This window comes from Durio zibethinus, chromosome 16 (assembly GCF_047325235.1).
Source record: "Durio zibethinus cultivar Kanyao isolate XHJ-2024 chromosome 16, ASM4732523v1, whole genome shotgun sequence".
NCBI classification, from domain to species: domain Eukaryota; kingdom Viridiplantae; phylum Streptophyta; class Magnoliopsida; order Malvales; family Malvaceae; genus Durio; species Durio zibethinus.
The window spans coordinates 3,169,007-3,187,270 of record NC_143177.1 but is presented as its reverse complement, the minus strand read 5'-3'; the positions used below and the strand labels follow the sequence as shown (position 1 = coordinate 3,187,270).

Here is an 18,264-nt window from a genome sequence, read left to right as displayed (position 1 = left end):
TTAGATATAAAATAATTTTTTATTTTATAAAAATTTAAAAAATATATATAAACATATTTGGCCAATCATTTAACTCGAAAAATTTATGAACAATCATTCAAGAGGCATGAAATACTTGAAATAATTTTTTCCAAGCAAATGAAGATTATTTTTGTAGTAATTTTTTTTTTGAAATAATGAGATAATATACTTAGTTTATGGGTTTTTATTTTGTTGAGAATTTTCAGATTTAATCATCAACTAATAAAAAATCATGAAAGTTTGAATCTAAATATCTTATGTTCAAATTTTAAATTTTAATCATTTACGTCAATTTCTATTAACATTATCATTCATTTACCTAACAATGTTAATTTTATGATCAATTTGATAGATGAATGCAAAACTCGAGTATAGTATTTAACCGAAAAAACCAAGTATATTAACCAAAAAAAAATACTGGTTCTACATTTTTTTTTTTTTTTTATGATTATAAGATTTAAAATCAACATTATATCGATCCAAATTACTTAAAAAAATTATTTAGCAGGATGAATCAATTCACAATATAAAATTTTATGATTAACACGAATAAAAGCAGCATTTAAAAATTAGTAAGCATAACATAATCTAAAATTTCACGTAATCGTAGTGACAAATATGCATTGTTTGCCTCTAAATCATGCTATGGTCAAATTAGAAAAAAAACAACAATTTGACCACTGGTTTTCTTTGATGTGCAAGTTAAGATGTCAAATCACATGTCTATAGAAAGCAAGTTAAAAAAAAAAAAATCAACCTTCTTTGTATTGGATGAATCTTCGTGTGTAAGTAAAGTGAAAAAATAGACATCACTGATTCACATGACCCTTGGCCACCAATATCGACCGCTTCACATTCAACTAAAGGTTATTTCTGTAAATTCAACTAAAATTAAATTAAATAATAAAAAATTGAACAGTAGAAGCAGTACGGTTCTACTAGATTTTAGGGTTTCTCTTTCTTTCTTTTTCTACCCAGGGGAGCGGTTGCTTCTTGCTTTTCCCGTCTCTGTTCCCTTCTCTTCAATTTCCCTTCGACTTTCTCTTAAATTTTCGTATGCTCTTTCCTGCTTGCCAAACAGATCTCTTCTTCAAATCCTATCCCCATCCCTCTTCTTATTTTCCCCTTCCGTTTCCCCTCTTCAAAAACCCCAATGCAGCTCCCCGGTTCCACCGACGTCGTCGACAACCTCCCCGATAACCAGGACCAAAAACCCAACCAACAAAAAGACGAAAACGACGATAATGACACCAATAGCACCGCTGCCGTCGACGGAGACGCTGAGAACAACACCAACGAGAACTGTAGTAGTAGTAATGCGGATGAAGACTCGGTTCTCGATGTTTCCGGCAAAAGCGTGGAGTTTTCGATATTGGGAGACTCGAAGGAGTCTGTGGACGGGCTTTATTTATACAAAAACGTCTTCAATTTGATTCCGAAATCGGTTGGAGCGTTTAGTCGGTTAAGGAATTTGAAGTTTTTCGGAAACGAAATCAATTTTTTTCCGGCGGAGGTTGGGGGTTTGGTAGGGTTAGAGTGTTTGCAGGTGAAGATATCGTCGCCGCGGTTCAACGGGATGACTTTAAGCAAGCTAAAAGGTTTGAAAGAGCTGGAACTTAGTAGGGTTCCGCCTCGGCCCTCGGTTTTGACTCTGTTGAGTGAGATTGCTGGGCTTAAGTGCTTGACCAAGCTTTCTGTTTGTTATTTTTCTATTAGGCATGTGTTCTATCAACCCTTTTAGCCCTTTATTTGAATTAAATTTTAAATTTTAGGGTTTACGAAAATTCAGCTTTTCTAACATATCTTTTTGATGTATCTGGAAAAATTTGTGACCTTTATGTTTCCTTTTCCAGCAGATACCTTCCTCCAGAAATTGGATACTTAAAGAATTTGGAATATCTGGATCTGTCATTCAATAAGATAAAGAGTTTGCCAATTGAAATTTGTTTTTTGAATGACTTGATTTCGTTGAAAGTTGCCAATAATAAATTGGTGGAACTACCCTCAGGCTTGTCCTCATTACAAAGATTGGAGACCTTGGATTTGTCAAATAATAGGTTGACGTCGCTGGGGTCTCTGGAACTTAGCCTCATGGGTAACCTTCAAACCTTGAATCTTCAGGTACTAATAAATATAGACTTAGATTGATCCATATCTTGGAGTTTTTTTTGGATGGATTTTTTTGGCCAATTTTTTGGATGGATTCAAACGAGTAGCAAAATTTTCAAGTCAACAGTTATTTTCTTTCTCTGACCTGATTTAGATAGTTCTAACTCTAAGCCTTTCCCATAGCTTTCTGTAGGATGCAGCCAATTTTGATTTGTTTTAAAATTTTATTTCAGGATGTATATACTTGCATGTTATTTCTGCTAAAGCAGGAAAAGCTTAGGTGGTACACTTACTGGCATAAGTATTTTTCTACTTTTAATTGGTTTGTAACTTGTATGTCAGATCATATTAAATTTTGTTGGTATTGCACTTGCAGTTGGTGGTCATTGGTGTTTTCCCTGTTATTCTGACTAGATGTACCATGTTAATTGAGATATGCATGTTTTTTGCTCCTGATATTTGAATTAGTCCCAGTGTTTCTCTATAAGTGGTTTACATTCAATTTTATTTCTGTCTTGTTTTGTTTTGGCTTTGTTGGAGCAGATGACTTTCATGGTAACAGGTAGATGATCTGATAGTTTGTTTCTTGAAACTTTAATACATTTGCACAACATCTCATGTTTTAAGCCTAACCTCATTTTCCTTTTTTATACATCTACACCATCGGTCCAGTACAATAAACTTATAAGTTGTTCTCAAATACCTTCTTGGGTACACTGCGATTTGGAAGGAAATGGCAAAGGCACCTCACTTGATGATTTCAGCAGTTCATCAGTTGAGATGGATGTATATGAAACTACTGCTCAGGATAATGATGGAACTGTTTCTTACAATGGTAAGGTGTTTATAATAAGTTCTGTTATGTGTTTCTCCCATCCCATTTCTCATAATATTATTTTCCACTTCTTTTACATGTGTCTTTAACTTACCAGTAAATTTAATTTGTTCCATTCAAATTCAACACAGGTGCTTATAAAACCTCATCAGGCATCTTAACTGTGCCTTTATCAAACAGTAGATCTTTCGCAGCTCGTAGATCAAGTAAACGATGGAAAAGGAGACATTATTTGCAACAAAGAGCTCGACAAGAACGTTTAAACAACAGCAGGAAATGGAAAGGTGAAGGACATGGTGAAGTGCTCACGATGAAGGCAGGTGGAGAAGCACCAGGCAACAATGATGTCCTTACCTCTGACACTTGTGCAGAAGCTGCATCAGAACTTACAGGCGAAGATGATGAAAAACCATTACATATACTAGAAGCCAAAGATGAAAAATTCAGTAGTGTTAGGCATGAGGACGATAAACTTACTTCTACAAAGGGCTTCTATGTAGAAAATATTACATCAGTTGGTCATGAGTCAATAAATAAAGGAAGTGAAAATCAATGTTCTCAGTTCGATGCATCTTTGGCTCCTGTAAGAGGAGTTATCGAGCTGGATGAAGGTTCATCCTCAGAAATATCCAAGTCTAACTCTAAGTCAAAAAGGCATTCTGATAGGGATCTTAATAATCCGAAACCATGCAAGTATCGAAAACCAACAGATTATTGCTCCAATTTATCACGAAAGTATAGTACTACTTCATTTTGTGGAACTGAAGACTATCTACCAGATGGCTTTTATGATGCTGGGCGTGATCGGCCCTTCTTGCCCTTGAGTAGCTATGAGAAGATTTTTCATCTCGACTCACGTGAAGTAATTCTTGTTGACAGGTTAATTTTACATATGTGAATAGGAATTAAGTTGCTTTATGAATCAAGAGTACTAGATTCTGCTTAATGGGTTGGGAAAACATATTTCTAATCTTCTATTTGAGTTATGGTTGTGTATGTTGTTTTCTTTAGGGAAAAAGATGAAGAGTTAGATGCAATTGCTCTCTCTGCGCAAGCTTTGGTATTTCATTTGAAGCACTCGAATGGTTTAGCTAAAGATAAGGAGCGGATTCCTGTTGATAACCATCAGATAGCATCATTGCTTGCGCTTTTTGTATCGGATCATTTTGGAGGGAGTGATAGAAGTGGTATTGTAGAAAGGACTCGAAAAGCAGTATCCGGTTCTAACTATAAGAAGCCTTTCATTTGCACCTGTTCAACTGGAAACAGTGACAGTGCTAGTGCATCTAACAAGACCTTGGATACTGTAGAAGATATTGTATTCTCTGAGCTCTGTGAGAGATCTTTACGGTCAATAAAGTCAAGGAGGAATTCCATTGTGGTTCCAATAGGTACTCTTCAATTTGGTGTGTGTAGACATAGAGCACTGCTCATGAAGGTGAGATTTTCATCCCTTTTTATCTCTTTGATTTTTTGTTTTATTCTTTTTGGTATATATCAATTTTGTGAGTTGTTATCTTCTTTTATTAATACCTGGTATGACTTCAATTGTTACAGTATCTATGTGATCGGATAGAACCACCAGTTCCTTGTGAGCTTGTCAGGGGTTACTTGGATTTCATGCCACATGCCTGGAATATTGTTCCTATAAAGAGGGGTGATTCATGGATTCGCATGGTGGTTGATGCTTGCCATCCACATGATATACGAGAAGAGACGGATCCTGAATACTTTTGCAGGTCAATATTTTTACTTGATGCAAATATTCTTAGATGTTTGTATTTGGAAAAATGACTTTCGAGATTCTCTTCTATTTCTGGTATATAAGATGTCATGTAACCAATTAGTTTGGTTTGGAAGATTTGGTCTCACTACGGTGCTGCAGGTTGGGAATCAGAAAGAAGTGCTTGTGAAAGCTCAATCGCGTGTTTAACATTTTCATAATTATTAACTGAGGCATTAACATGCATTTTGAATTATTTGTTACTTTTATATTGTGCTGATAACTTGTTTGTGTGTGTGTTTTAGAGAAGATGTGATGCTGTGAAAAAAGTCTATTTTATTATTGTTCTGATATATATCTGCTTTCTGTTACAGATACATCCCCCTTAGTCGAACAAAAACTTCTTTTACAACTGAAAGCTGTCCTGTCTTGAGTTGTTCTTTCCCTTCTATGACCATAAGTGATGAAATTGAAAGAGTGGCTTCCAGTTCTCTCATTCGGTGCAAATTTGGATCAATGGAGGCTGCAGCAAAGGTGTGTTTTCTGAATTGTCTTGTCAGGTTTATATGGTAATGCTGGCACTATAGATGTGATGAATTTCAATTGTTTCATGGGTTTTTAGATATAGGAGGTTAGTGTAATTTTTATTGATGCACATTTTCTTGTCGTGACATTCTCATGCCTTTTCAATTAACTATTAGTTTTTTCAATTCTGTTATGAGAATTCTTTTAGTTATTAATCTTTCTATGATTTGGATTTGCAGGTGCGCACTCTTGAAATAAATGGTGCTTCTTCTGCTGAGGTGAAAAATTTTGAGTACAGCTGCCTGGGGGAAGTAAGAATACTGGGTGCTTTGAAACACCCATGCATAGTAGATATGTATGGACATCAAATATCTTCAAAGTGGGTTCCTGTAGCTGATGGAAAGTCAGAACGTCGAATCTTACAGTCTGCAATTTTGATGGAGTACATAAAAGGAGGATCTTTGAAGGTAATTATTTTATGTTAAATGTCAACTCCTGGTTGCTTGTATTTACACCTGATTATCTTTTTGCTTATGAGCAGACTCATATCGAGAAACTAGCTAAAGCTGGTGAGAAGCATGTCCCTGTGGATTTGGCATTGTGTATTGCGCGTGATGTCGCGTCTGCATTAGCAGAGTTGCACTCAAAGCACATTATTCATCGAGACATAAAAAGTGAAAACATTCTGATTGATTTGAATGGGAAGAGAGTTGATGGGAGCCCTGTTGTGAAGCTCTGTGATTTTGATAGAGCAGTACCTCTTAGGTCTTTCCTGCATACATGTTGTATTGCTCATTTGGGGATACCTCCTCCTAATGTTTGTGTTGGAACACCTCGATGGATGGCTCCTGAGGTTCTACGTGCAATGAATAAGCATGATCAATATGGACTGGTAAGTTTTTCGCTTGCCATTTCTGCAGTTATTTTTGAGTTGATTTTTAATTCCTTGATTTGGTGAAAATGATTGTGACATGGAAAGTGTAAGTGGATAATTTTGATGCGAAAGAAATGATAATTTACTTGGTGGACTAATGTGCGTACGTTGAATGGAGAGGGGAGGGGAATGAGGGAGGGAAAGTAGGTGTAACGTGTATGAGTAGCATCTAGGTATTTGTTTGAAGTGATATGCTACTTGCTATATTTGCTTTGAGTTGATTTGCTGGCATCTGTATTAAGTAAACTGTTTGGCTTTTGTGGATGTTAAGTCTGTCTAACTGGTTGCAGGAAGTGGACATTTGGTCATTTGGATGCCTGCTTTATGAACTGTTGACTCTCCAAGTTCCATATTCTGGGTTATCGGAGCTGCACATTCATGAACTACTTCAGGTAACAGAAATTGTAAATTCTAAGATTGTCTCATCTTCTTTTAGATACCTTTGATCTAAGCAGGTTATTTCTTCTGATCTATTATATGCAGATGGGAAAACGTCCAAGACTACCTGATGAGCTGGAGGCATGGGAATCATCGAGTGAAAGTGCAATGACCCAATCTGGAACAGAGGCTGAAGTAGAAACACTTAGATTTCTTGTTGATGTCTTCCGTCGATGTACAGAGGAAGATCCCGCAGATCGCCCAAAAGCCGAAGTCCTTCATGATATGTTGCTTGAATACACAAATGATTTCAGGAATTCTAGCTAGGAGCATGTAAGTTGGCCAATAGTAATGATTGTTTCCTCTTACCCAAATTTTTGTTAGCCTGAATATGTTATATCATTATATTTAATGCTTTATTCAGTTGAGGATCAGATATTTGGGTTTCTTCAGGATTTAGCTATCCTCACAAGTAGTTGCACTGACTAAGTTTAGTAGCCTGACTTAGTTTTTTCCTATGTATTAGTAATAATGCAAGGAGTTAGATACATTCAGCACATTTTCTGTACTGTTATTGAGATCTGTAAAATTTTCTAGGTAGGTAATTTGGTTGTCCAAACTTAGTTATCAAATGTATCTGGTCAACAATGTACAAGCACACCTGAGTTATTTATTATAGTTCCCCCATTTTTTATTTGTATTTTTCAAAGCAGTCCTCTGATAATTTGTCATTGAATTTGAATACATGGATTTTTCTATTGCTGATTAATTTTTTGCAACTTACATATGTATGGTCTTATGTCAGTAATTTTTGTTAGAGTTCCCTTGTGTATTTCTTTGTAGAAGCATTTTGATAGAGTGAAATGTCCGATTGAGCTGTAGTTTATGGATGTCAGATTGAATTTAAATGCGTAAATTGCCTTTTAATTAGACAAAAGTTTTTTTTTTTTAACAAAGAGGGTTGTAACCTGGAATAGGGAAAAAAGGATTGGAGGTGTTGGAAATAATTAATAGGATGTTAGTTTTTAAAAATTGTTATATGAATTAATTAAATTAAATTTTGAGTTCAATTCATTAGACAAAGTGTTTAATTATAGTGTATCAATACATTGTAGAGTAAGTACAAGAAGATTAAAAAAGCAAAATCTTCATTTAAGTGGAATCTGTGGATTGTCCTCGCAAAGCTGCCTTTTTCTTTGAATAAGCCTCTGCAGGATTAAGTTTCTCTACCTTTGAATTAGCCAGATACCATCTTGAAGGTGAAGGTAACTCCCTGCATGGACAATTCTCATTATTCCTGTTACAAATACTCACCAAAGAAAAAAAAACCGTTTTAAAAATCCTTTATAACAATTAAGAAAAATAGCTTGTAGCCTCTTATTGACTGGTTCTTCTAGTCTGCCTGTTCCTTTTAGTGTGGAAAAAGCCTCAAATACGGGATCCTCCGTTGCACAAATTTCTTGTGGGACCATGTCATATAGATTCAGAGCCAGTATGACTACAGTCTAGAAGAGCAGTCACCGAATACTACTTAGCCAATTATCGTTGGATTTTAACCATTTATTCTGGAATGCTTTTGTCCAATGCAGGGAACTCACAACAATCAGGCAAGAACACAACTTATCATAGAATCCTAAAACTGTCATTTTGTATGCTGATATGCTTGGAGCGTATGACTCCAGGATTGTACCCCAAAAAGAAAAAAGGAAGAAAAAGATCCTGAAATTGTAGTCCACTATCCTCATGATTGTTACCTTGAAGCACAGCATCGTACTTGAAATTGTTGGAAGCCCTTTGAGAAAGCAAGTAAATATGATTATTCCCAAAAGAATCTTAAAACTGATGCTCCTCAACTTGGGCTAGCTTGCTAGTTGACCTTTGGTGCCCTCCTCTCAGCCCCAGTTGTTTCAATCATTTGACCCTTCCCTTCTCTGTCCATCTTTTTCTTTCCAATTATCATAATAATTAAGCATATGCAATTGAGAGAGAGAGAGAAAGACGAGGAAAAGATGCCATCATGTCTTGAGAACATAAAACAGTAGACAAAGTGCGATTTGGTTGGAAAAAACCAATTCTTGTTATAGTCCCTCTCTCTCTCTCTCTCTCTCTCTCTTCATCCGTTAGATGATTCTTTGCAGTTTACCAACCCCCCTGCAATCTGCAAATCCATTGAGTCATAAGATAGGGAGATACCACCCTTCTCTTCCAAAGATCTAAACTGATTAACGACGCTTGCAGTTGCTTTTTGTTTTATATTTCTGTGAATATTATGATGTGTATGAGTAAGTGGCTTCATGCGAAAGTAAATGTTTTTATTGTTTCCCCTTCACACTTCACAGTAAGCTGTGTAAAAACTGTGAGGGACCACTATCTGCAACCCCACTTTCTGCTGTGCCATGGCCCCTCGATCTCTGTCCATCCTGGAAGGTCCTTCAGATCACGCCCCATAGTTTTTTTTTTTTTTATTAATATCCTCATTCCTCTTTCAGTCTAGAGTCTAGGGGGCTAGCAGAGCTATTAGGGAACTTACTTACGAAAGACATGAACGCAAGATTAATATACTACTTTAACTAGATCCAGGGCCAGCCAAGCCAAACCCCAATTTCTTTTCTTTTCTTTCTTTCTTTTTTTTGGGTGAAATGAAACCCTCATGTGGTTACTGCATACTTAATTACACGCGTGTTTTAACACATCTTCTCCCATCATTCGCTCATTTGGCTTCATAATTTTACCATACACAAATGATTTGTAATACTATATAATAATTTGTTAAAACTTTGGATCGAACAATAGCACTACTGTTCTGTTTTCTTATTAGGGATATAAATGATCAAACCTTTAGTAGTATTCTTTTTGTTGATATGAAGAACTTTATACTTGCATGAATCAATCCTTGTTACTAACCTAAGTGAACGTAGGAATCTTAAACGATTTGAAACCAAATCATTGATATATCATATATATAGGAACTTAATATCTAATTGTCAATTTAATTAGTGGCAACTTAATTTATATACAAAAAAAATTATTATCAATGTAAATTTATAATTTAATTTAATTAATTCATAAAATATTTTTAAAAATAATATTTAATAAATTTAAAATTCAAATTTTAATAGTTATAACTCGTATCTTTCCTGATCCCTTTGTAAAAAATAATGCTATCACGTGTGACAGTTAGGGGTGTAAATGATACATTAGTACTCGCAAGCTACTCGGGTTCGATTTAAAAAAAACTCGAATTCGGTTCGATTATTGTCGAGTCGAGCTCGAGTTCGAGTAGCTCGACTTATCGATCGAGTCAAATTCGAGTATTTTTATATCTGACTCGAGTAGCTCGCCAGCCTAATCGAACTTTTATATTTAAATATATTTTTATTATTTTAATTAATAAAATATTTCGAGTCCGAGTTTGAGTTCGAATATGAATAATCGAACTCTTGTCGAGTATACGAATCGAGCTTATTTTTATATATTAATCGAGCTTAATCGAACGAACTCGAGTAGCTCGAATTCGATCACGAATCGAGCTCGAATTTGAAAAATAAAACTCGATCGAACTCGAATCGAGTATCGAGTCCCGAATTGTGAGTCGAGCTCGAACTCGAGCTTCCACTATTCGACTCGACTCGGCTCGTTTACAGCCCTAGTGACAGCTACAGTTGACTAAGAGTTTTACCTAATAGAGGAAAAGGTTGTTGATATACAAGACCTAGGGTAGTAGGGTTTAATTTTGTACCTCAGCAACCACGTTTCTACGCCCTTAAATTGTTCCAGCTGAGCAAATTCTTCGTTTTGGGGCTAAGGCTATTGAAAATTTTGGTGTTACAAATTGAAAACACCAGATTCAATGGTGGTCTAAGGAGAAGACGTCGCCATAAAATAAGCTCGCCTAGTTGCACCAGTTGGACCACAATAAGGCAAAGTAGCTGAGTAGAATAGCTGGTTTCATTCATTCTAGTAGCAACTGATAGTACTATAAGGTGCCTGGTAAAGATTTTGTGGCCCATGAGGAGAGGAAATAAAGGGGAAGTTAGTTCTCATTTCTGGTCGAACCATGCATATCATTTAGAAAAGGATCATTTGGGACTTGAGACTTGAAAGCATGAGCATGGCCTATGGACAAGGGATAGAAATGATTACAGGAACTTTTTCTTAAATTAAACTTTGTTGCTAATTTGTTAGGTCAAATAATATTAATGAAAGGTTTCAAACTAGTAAGGAATTATGGAGCATGGCTACGGGTGGAAATTAAAAGGATGAAAATAGTTGGGTTTCATTTTTATTGACCAGAGACAAATATTTTTGCAGCAAAAGTTTTGAACAGATATATAAACAAATGGAAAATATCAATAACCTTCGAGTATTGAAACTACCAAGAAAATTTTTTCCCAAATTAGAACTTTTCTGTGAATTGGTAAAAAAAACTTTTCTGTGAAGAATATGCAGAGGTTGAAAATTAAAATCTGTAACCCTTGAGCACTCGTTCACCCAAACGCAGTTGGTTATAAATTTGATAATTTGTTTATTTATATCATATTAAATATTAATAATTAATGTATTCATAATATTTTTATATAAAAATTACATATCACAATTTATATAATACGAAAATATAAAATATATATTTAATTTTATTAAATTTTTAAATAATATCAATTTTATTTTTTATATTATTTTCATATCAACGTCGTCATATATTTTTTAGATTGCAGGTCTAGTTGACGAGGAACATCTTTCGAGAGAGACAGCAAAACCATTTGCAGCTGTGTGATTAGATGCATCGATAAAGCACTGTCGAAAACAGGAAACATTAAAAAGTCAGCCATGACAGTAAATGAATACTTGGTTGAACACTAAATTCCAATAGAAACGAGAGCGAAAGCGACGAAAGCATTAACTTATTTATTAATCTACAGTCTCTTATGCAACTCTATCTTCAAATAATGGAACCATCCCATGACCAAAGTTTTTAATAACTATATATGCATGAGGAAATATTGGACCACAATTTTATAAAACCATGTAACACTGCAGACATTGTTTTCTTTGCTAGGCAATCGATCTGCCATCTCCTTAACCAATAATCTTCTAGTTGTATGTACAAATGTCATATAATGTATGGAAATCAGACATGTAGATGCTTGATTTTGATTACTAATATTTTATTATTTTAATTTTTTTTAAAGGATTTTCTTTTAATAAAGAATCACACTACCTAAAGAAAATTCAAAACAAATAAAAAGTTATTCACCGAAGGTTACAAATAACTTTACTAAAAGTTGCTTAACTAGAATGAATAACAGTCTCACAGAACAATATTTTTACGGATCAGTAACAACACTAATACCTTTATCAAACAGTACATCCCACTTTTACTTATTTACAAAGTTTCCTCTCATAGTTGAAGAACCCTTTTACAACATGGAGTCAAGAAACATAAATTTTAATGTTGGATGGTTTACGGTTATGGGAGCAAATGTATTACTTTGGAATAGATGCTACAAAATCTTATGCTTTATCATCCAATCCATACAATATAATATAATAATTATAACATTGTATAGATTTTCTACTGCTGCAAACAGTTTTTCCACAATGATTGCTTCCATTTTTGTTAACAAAGTAATGTTGGATGGACTAATAAGATGTAGAAATATTATTGGATGATCAAGCCAAAATATGGAATTTTGCTAATGCTTTATTTCAGGAATATTGTACATCAGAATAATTACTGTGAATAGCATTATGATGAATAAATTACTAATATAAATAGCCATTTTAAACATTAGATGAATGTATGAGAGAAACTGAATCTTTGGTGAAATGTAAAAGTAGGTGTATATTTACATAAAGATTACAAACTTGAAAGCAAATTAAAATGCAGAATACAGGTTTGGTGTAATCGACTAACTTGCTGCCAAACGAAGAAAGAAAGTAATTAAGAAATTTGATTATTTTCATCATATTTTCTCCAATCCTTTGGTTATTCACAACTTAATTATATTTCAAAATTTCTTTTTGATAAGTAATAAAGTACTGTTGAGGATCTTTGATAATATTCACATATATTTACCACTTATTATCTAGGATTGGGAGAATATTAGCCATAAGGCAGCTAGGGCAACCAACATCAGTAGTGTTCATTGATAGATCCACTTCAATTTATTTTTAGAGAACTTGATTATGATTGTTTGAAGAATATAACAACCAAAGAAATTTGTTCTTAATGGAGAGCAAAAAATAATAATTAAGGAATTTGTACTGAAAATGACAAGGGTATTTCATACCAGAATCAACAAATACAAAATCTTGAAAAGGTTAGGCAAATCTCATCGACCATTTAGAATACAAAACATTTAATTAATCATAAACCAGGATTAGTTAAAACATCTCAATTTTCTACTTCGTAATGTAAGGCTTTATTCTAGAGATAGTGACTTGATTTCATATATACGTTGGTTCCATCATCACACCTATAGAGCTAGTGGACGTAGCCAAAAGGGGATGAATTTCTAGAACAAGTACAACTTTTTCATAACATCGTAGTCACTTTCATGATTGTCTAAATCAAAATATTTCAAAAAAGAAAATGTTTATATACATAAATAAAAGTAGTCTTATTAGTATATTGCAGCTGACACCAATCAGATGAAGGATTTAGCAACCATCCAACAAGAGGAAAGTTTTCCAAGAAAAGGCTGTCGTCTGTGAACGAAAGGAAGATGCTTATAAGTATATTGGATTAATGCAGTTTCACATAATTACAAAGTAAAATTAATGAAACAGAGAGAAAGAGAGAGATTTTCACATAGTTTTCTTGGGGGTGTAGAGATGCTCTTTCCTTGTTTATTTTTGAATGAAACCATGCAATGTATGTGTCTTTATCTGGTCCCCCATGAATACTACAAGCGGTTACACTCATTTTTTGGCTCAAGGCCGAGAGAAGCAAAGGGAAAAGGAAAGTGAAAGAGGTTGAAAGGTCCCCCACTGGCCCAACCTAAAAGTTATTAATGCTCTTAACAAATATATAAATTTATATATATGGAAACACTCAATAACCTGTCTGCAAAACTGCATGGTGCTAGTCTTTGGCCTTTGGCGTGACAATATTCAATTTGGATCATTTGGGACCACTCTTTTTCCTTACATCTTTTGTTTTTATTTTATTTTATTTTTTATTTTACCCTTTAACTTTACGAGGAGAGTCTTTTTATTATATTTCATCATCAGAATTTGATATATCAATTTGTATATTTATATTTATCTATTTTATTTTTAATATGTATAAAATATAAAAATTAATGTTAATACGTGAAATACAAAATATATCTTTTATATTTTTTTCAAATCATATACAATTTTTATTAAAATTTTAAAATTTTTATTTTCTATCATTTTTTATATTGTATCATTATATAATATTTAAAATAATCAGATCTAAGAATAAAATTAAATACTAGTATATGATAATAGCAATATATCCCCACAATCCTCTCCTTCTATTTAAACCCCTCCCATTTATCCTCTTTTCTCAACATGGAGCCTAGCACTGCTATTGCTATAGCTACCAATAATATATGTAGGCTCTGCCTTTTGTGTATAGTTAGTCTTTCATGATGTTTTCCAGATTTAATTGGTTTTTTTTAGGCACTTGTTGAAGGAAAGTGAGTGTACACATCTTCTCATGGTGCTCCACCAGCAGATGAAGCTGCCAGCATGATCTTAATTTCCCTCTTTTCATTCGAGGAAAGATCAGATCATGTGGCAGTTTCACCTGTTGCTGCTTGCACAATCAAAATAAAAACCCTAATTTCTCTCACAATGAAACCCTAATTCCCACACCTTTCTCTTTTTCTAGCACCACCATTTCTGTTTTCCGTACAAAAGGTTTGTCATATCTAAACCTCTTTGTATGAATTCAGGCTTATTTGGATTTTTTTTTTTTTCATTTTTCACCCCGGTGTGTGAAACTTTTACACTGGAAATGCTAACTATTTATAGGTTTATTGGTTTTATATGTAACAGGAATTTGTGTCTCAGTGCAGTTTCGATGATTTCAAGATCCCATATAAGTACTGCTTTGGTGATTGAGCCTCTCAGGTATCATCCTTAAGCATTCCGTACAGTTTCCCTTTAATAAATTTTGGTATATTGGCTATTCAATGCTCTCTGTATGATAACGTGTTTGTTTAGGGTTTTCCATAACATAGATATGCTTGTTTTTGTGAAAATGTCTTTATATTTGTACTAGGACTCCCAGCCATTTTCATCTCTGTGCTTGTTTTTGTGAAAATGTCTTTATATTTGTACTAGGACTCCCAGCCATTTTCATCTCTGATACTAGGGCTTGTTTTTAATATGGGGTTTCTTTCCAATCCAACTATATCAGGTTTAAAGAATCAGAGAGAGAAATTAACCTTAATTCACAGGACATACCCTGTGAAGGTTTGAAGGTTGTGAACCTGCATTTCCATCTCTTTGATTCTTGAACTAATTCCATTGAACTGATTGGAGAGAGTTAAATTTATACATCTTTTTCTGTTCTTTATACAAGTTCATCGCATTATGTCAAACATAGAAAGTGATATATAGCATAGATATATAGGATCTTAATGTATTTCTTGAATTTGATGAACTTGTGTCATGGAAGCCGTCTTGAGTAAATGATATCTCTTCTTAGTTCTCTCTCTCTCTCTCTCCATCCATGAGGGTTGCTTTCTTTCCATGTATCTTTCTGTTGGAATCAGGCTCTTCTCTTTTTTTTTTTTGTTTGAAAAATAGATGATTTTATTAAATTAAATTAGAAGAAAGTTGGAAACAAAAAGCAGGAACAATAAGAGAAGACAATAAAAACATCTCAATTAAAACCAAGCCACCAAAGCACATGATCGAGAAACCTCAGATTTAGCCAGATCATTAGCAATAGAGTTTGTCTCCCCAAAATTATGTTTGAATAAATACCCTTGAAGTTGCATTTGAGATGTGCTTCATTAGTCACGGGACATAAAAGTGATTATTGGCCCAAAGAATAACATTACTTGAATCACTTTCGATGATGAGAAGATAAAAAGAAGCCCAGGAAGAGGAAGAGAATATTAATAATAGACCCTCCTTAACGATCATAAACTCAGCAAAATTAGAAAATTTTGTCCCCAATAGGCATAGAGAAGACACCTTTGATATTCCCAAAATGATCAGTAAAAGCACCACCATAACAGTCGAACCAGGTTTTCTAGAAACGTGGAGCTTCGTGTAACTGGGAGAAGGACAAAAGCAATAAGTATTCGAACGCGAAATATGCTTGAAATTGACATATACAAAGAAGGGGTTAAGAAAAAATCATTTATAGAAGCTGTCACTAATCCCATTTACCTTTGGACAGCGAGTCTAACCTTGATGACATCATTCAACTGCCTCACATCAGCTTGCTTTTGCTTGCAAACAATTTCATTTATAAGAAGCCATAGTCATTCTCCATTGATCAGCATTGGGCTTAAAAGAAGATGAATTCTGCCATGCGAGGAAGATGGAAGAGGCATCCCTAGTAAAGTCCAATTGCTTCTCAGAAGTTACAGCAGAGCATCCAAATTTTCCCTGAGAACTAACAGTTGAAAAGTGTTAAAGCGGTGTTACGACGTCTAATAAATATCTAACTTTTAAAATCTTATATTCAAATTAGGCCCTTAGAAGTTATAGCAGAGCATCCAAATTTTTCATGAGAACTAACAGATGAAAAGTGTTAAAGTGTTGTTATAACGTTTAATAAATATCTAACTTTTATAATTTTATATTCAAATTAGATCCTTTAACTTATGACTGATTGATTTTAGATTGAATGCTTATTATAATATTAGGGCTAAGATTTCTTTCTTGTTGTCTTTTTTAAAATTTTCAGGCTTTTTTCATCTCCACTACAACTAATGAAGACTTGTTAATATAATGTTATCTTATATTTAATAAATATCTAATTTCTCATAATCTTATATTTAAATAAATCCTTTCACTTACTGTTAATTAATTTTAGATGCTTAACAAAAAAAGATGGTACAAACGTTTTTGTTAGGATGCAGCAGAAAGAGCTCTTATCTTTTGATAACGAGCTCTATGTAGACAAGATTCCATGCAACTCCCAACTCTCATTTTTCCATAAGTGCCAAAGTACCCAGATATGTTATTTGTTTTGTTCCCCCCTACTCTTTCCTGAGTTTTTCAGATGTCAGTTATCATGCATGAAGAAAGAGTAAGTGAGGATTCATTGACAAGTACTCCTTACATTCCATTTAAGATGCTCTTGGAAATTAGCCCCCATAAAGCTAGATCTTTGGCATTATTTAATCACTGTCTTGTTCTTTAAAGGGGATCAAAGATGGATAAGTTCATTCTCTAAGAGAGAAATGTCGATAAAAGAGGTGGGCTAGCTGCCTGTGTGTCTAGGTGCGCCCCGGGTTGTTGTAGTAGCTAGGTAAGTTTCCCTTCACCAAAATGCCTAATTTTACTTTCTCTTCCTACAACATAATCCCCACACTTTATTTGATCTTAACTAGTAACTAGTAATTATATTTAAACGTCCTTTATTTGTTTTTTGCAAAATGTCACAATCTGGAAATATGGTAAAGGATAAAGAAGTGTTGGAATTTGAATTTCAAATGTGTTGAATATCATTTTTTAAAGATGATTGTATGAACTATTAAGCTAAACTCCAGATTCAAGGGCCTTTATCTTTGACAACATATTAGAATTGATTTGATACTTTTACCTAGCTAGGGTCTGTTTGGATCTCAGGAGGATAACCAAAGGATGGTGTCCAATGGTGAAACACAGGATTGAACAAACCTAGAAAGCCTTTTGTTGATTTTCAAGCTCTTGCTAGTAGCATAAATATTGCATGTACACCTAGAAGGGATGAGAAAAATTATATCAAAGAACAAAAAATCCCAGAGATTGTTTTTGTAAGGGAAGCTTCTGGACTTTGATGTGATCATTGTGATTGTGATGTTTACAATAGTGTCATGGAAAGTACTCCCTTACAACTAGTAGTGCTTAATTACTTGTATGTAACATTTCATGCACATACATCTCTTTCCATGCACATGCATGTGTGCATATTCTGATATCTATTAATTAAATTATATGTTACAGAACTTACTTTTGTCAAGTGAGACCGCAGAATTCTATCATATAGAGCAGAATTCTATCATATAGCCATTGTATGGAGTGAATTTATTCTGTTGTTGGACATAAGGATTCATGCAAAAATATCCTATTTAAATACAACAATTGATATCATCCCTTGAAATGTCAGATAATTACTAAGGTCATTTGTGAATTTTTTTTTGTTTTATCACCGTTTTTTTTTTTTTTTTTTTCCATTTTCTTTTTAGAATTTGGGGGACATAGGCGACCTCAGACCTGAGAACTACTGAGATAAAAGTACCTTATAGCATGTTGAGTTAATTAGTTAGTTCCAAATGAACTTCAATGAAAGATGAATTCACATCAGTATTACTTCCTCTTGTTAGGAAGTGAAGTAAATCAAACTCCAAGTTGGTTACTTGATCATGTACTAGAAATTAACATTCGATTCCTTGAGGCCACTACATGTACAAAATAAAAGGTCTTCTTACTGAACTTCAGTTTTGAATATACATTTTATATATGTTTTTTTTTTTTTTATCATTTATGTAAGTGACATTGAGAGAGTGAGAAACCTCTTTTTTAAACAATTAACCAAATCCA

The 18,264-nt window shown here is 33.9% G+C and overlaps 1 protein-coding gene and 1 long non-coding RNA gene across 6 annotated transcripts; both read left to right on the top strand.

Moving 5' to 3' along the window:
* The first annotated feature begins 997 nt into the window (after window positions 1–997).
* Window positions 998–7,225, top strand: LOC111291644 (uncharacterized). Of its 4 annotated transcripts, none has more exons than XM_089745182.1 (11): window positions 998–1,737; window positions 1,878–2,116; window positions 2,861–2,965; window positions 3,097–3,844; window positions 3,977–4,403; window positions 4,523–4,704; window positions 5,063–5,222; window positions 5,453–5,680; window positions 5,755–6,105; window positions 6,438–6,539; window positions 6,631–7,225. In XM_089745182.1, the coding sequence occupies exons 1-11, from the start codon at window positions 1,175–1,177 to the stop codon at window positions 6,850–6,852; spliced, it is 3,327 nt and encodes a 1,108-aa protein (XP_089601308.1). In that variant the 5' UTR covers window positions 998–1,174; the 3' UTR covers window positions 6,853–7,225. The 4 variants fall into 4 exon arrangements, with proteins under 4 accessions (XP_089601308.1, XP_089601306.1, XP_089601307.1 ...); XM_089745180.1 differs by having other exon boundaries at window positions 1,878–2,142; window positions 2,803–2,965; XM_089745181.1 differs by having other exon boundaries at window positions 1,875–2,116.
* Window positions 7,226–13,428: 6,203 nt separating this feature from the next.
* On the top strand, window positions 13,429–17,898 carry LOC149514210 (uncharacterized). Of its 2 annotated transcripts, none has more exons than XR_016328479.1 (4): window positions 13,429–14,415; window positions 14,554–14,628; window positions 16,885–16,990; window positions 17,293–17,898. It is a non-coding gene; the product is annotated as an uncharacterized LOC149514210 (long non-coding RNA). The 2 variants fall into 2 exon arrangements; XR_016328478.1 differs by having other exon boundaries at window positions 13,434–14,415; window positions 17,311–17,898.
* Window positions 17,899–18,264: the final 366 nt, after the last annotated feature.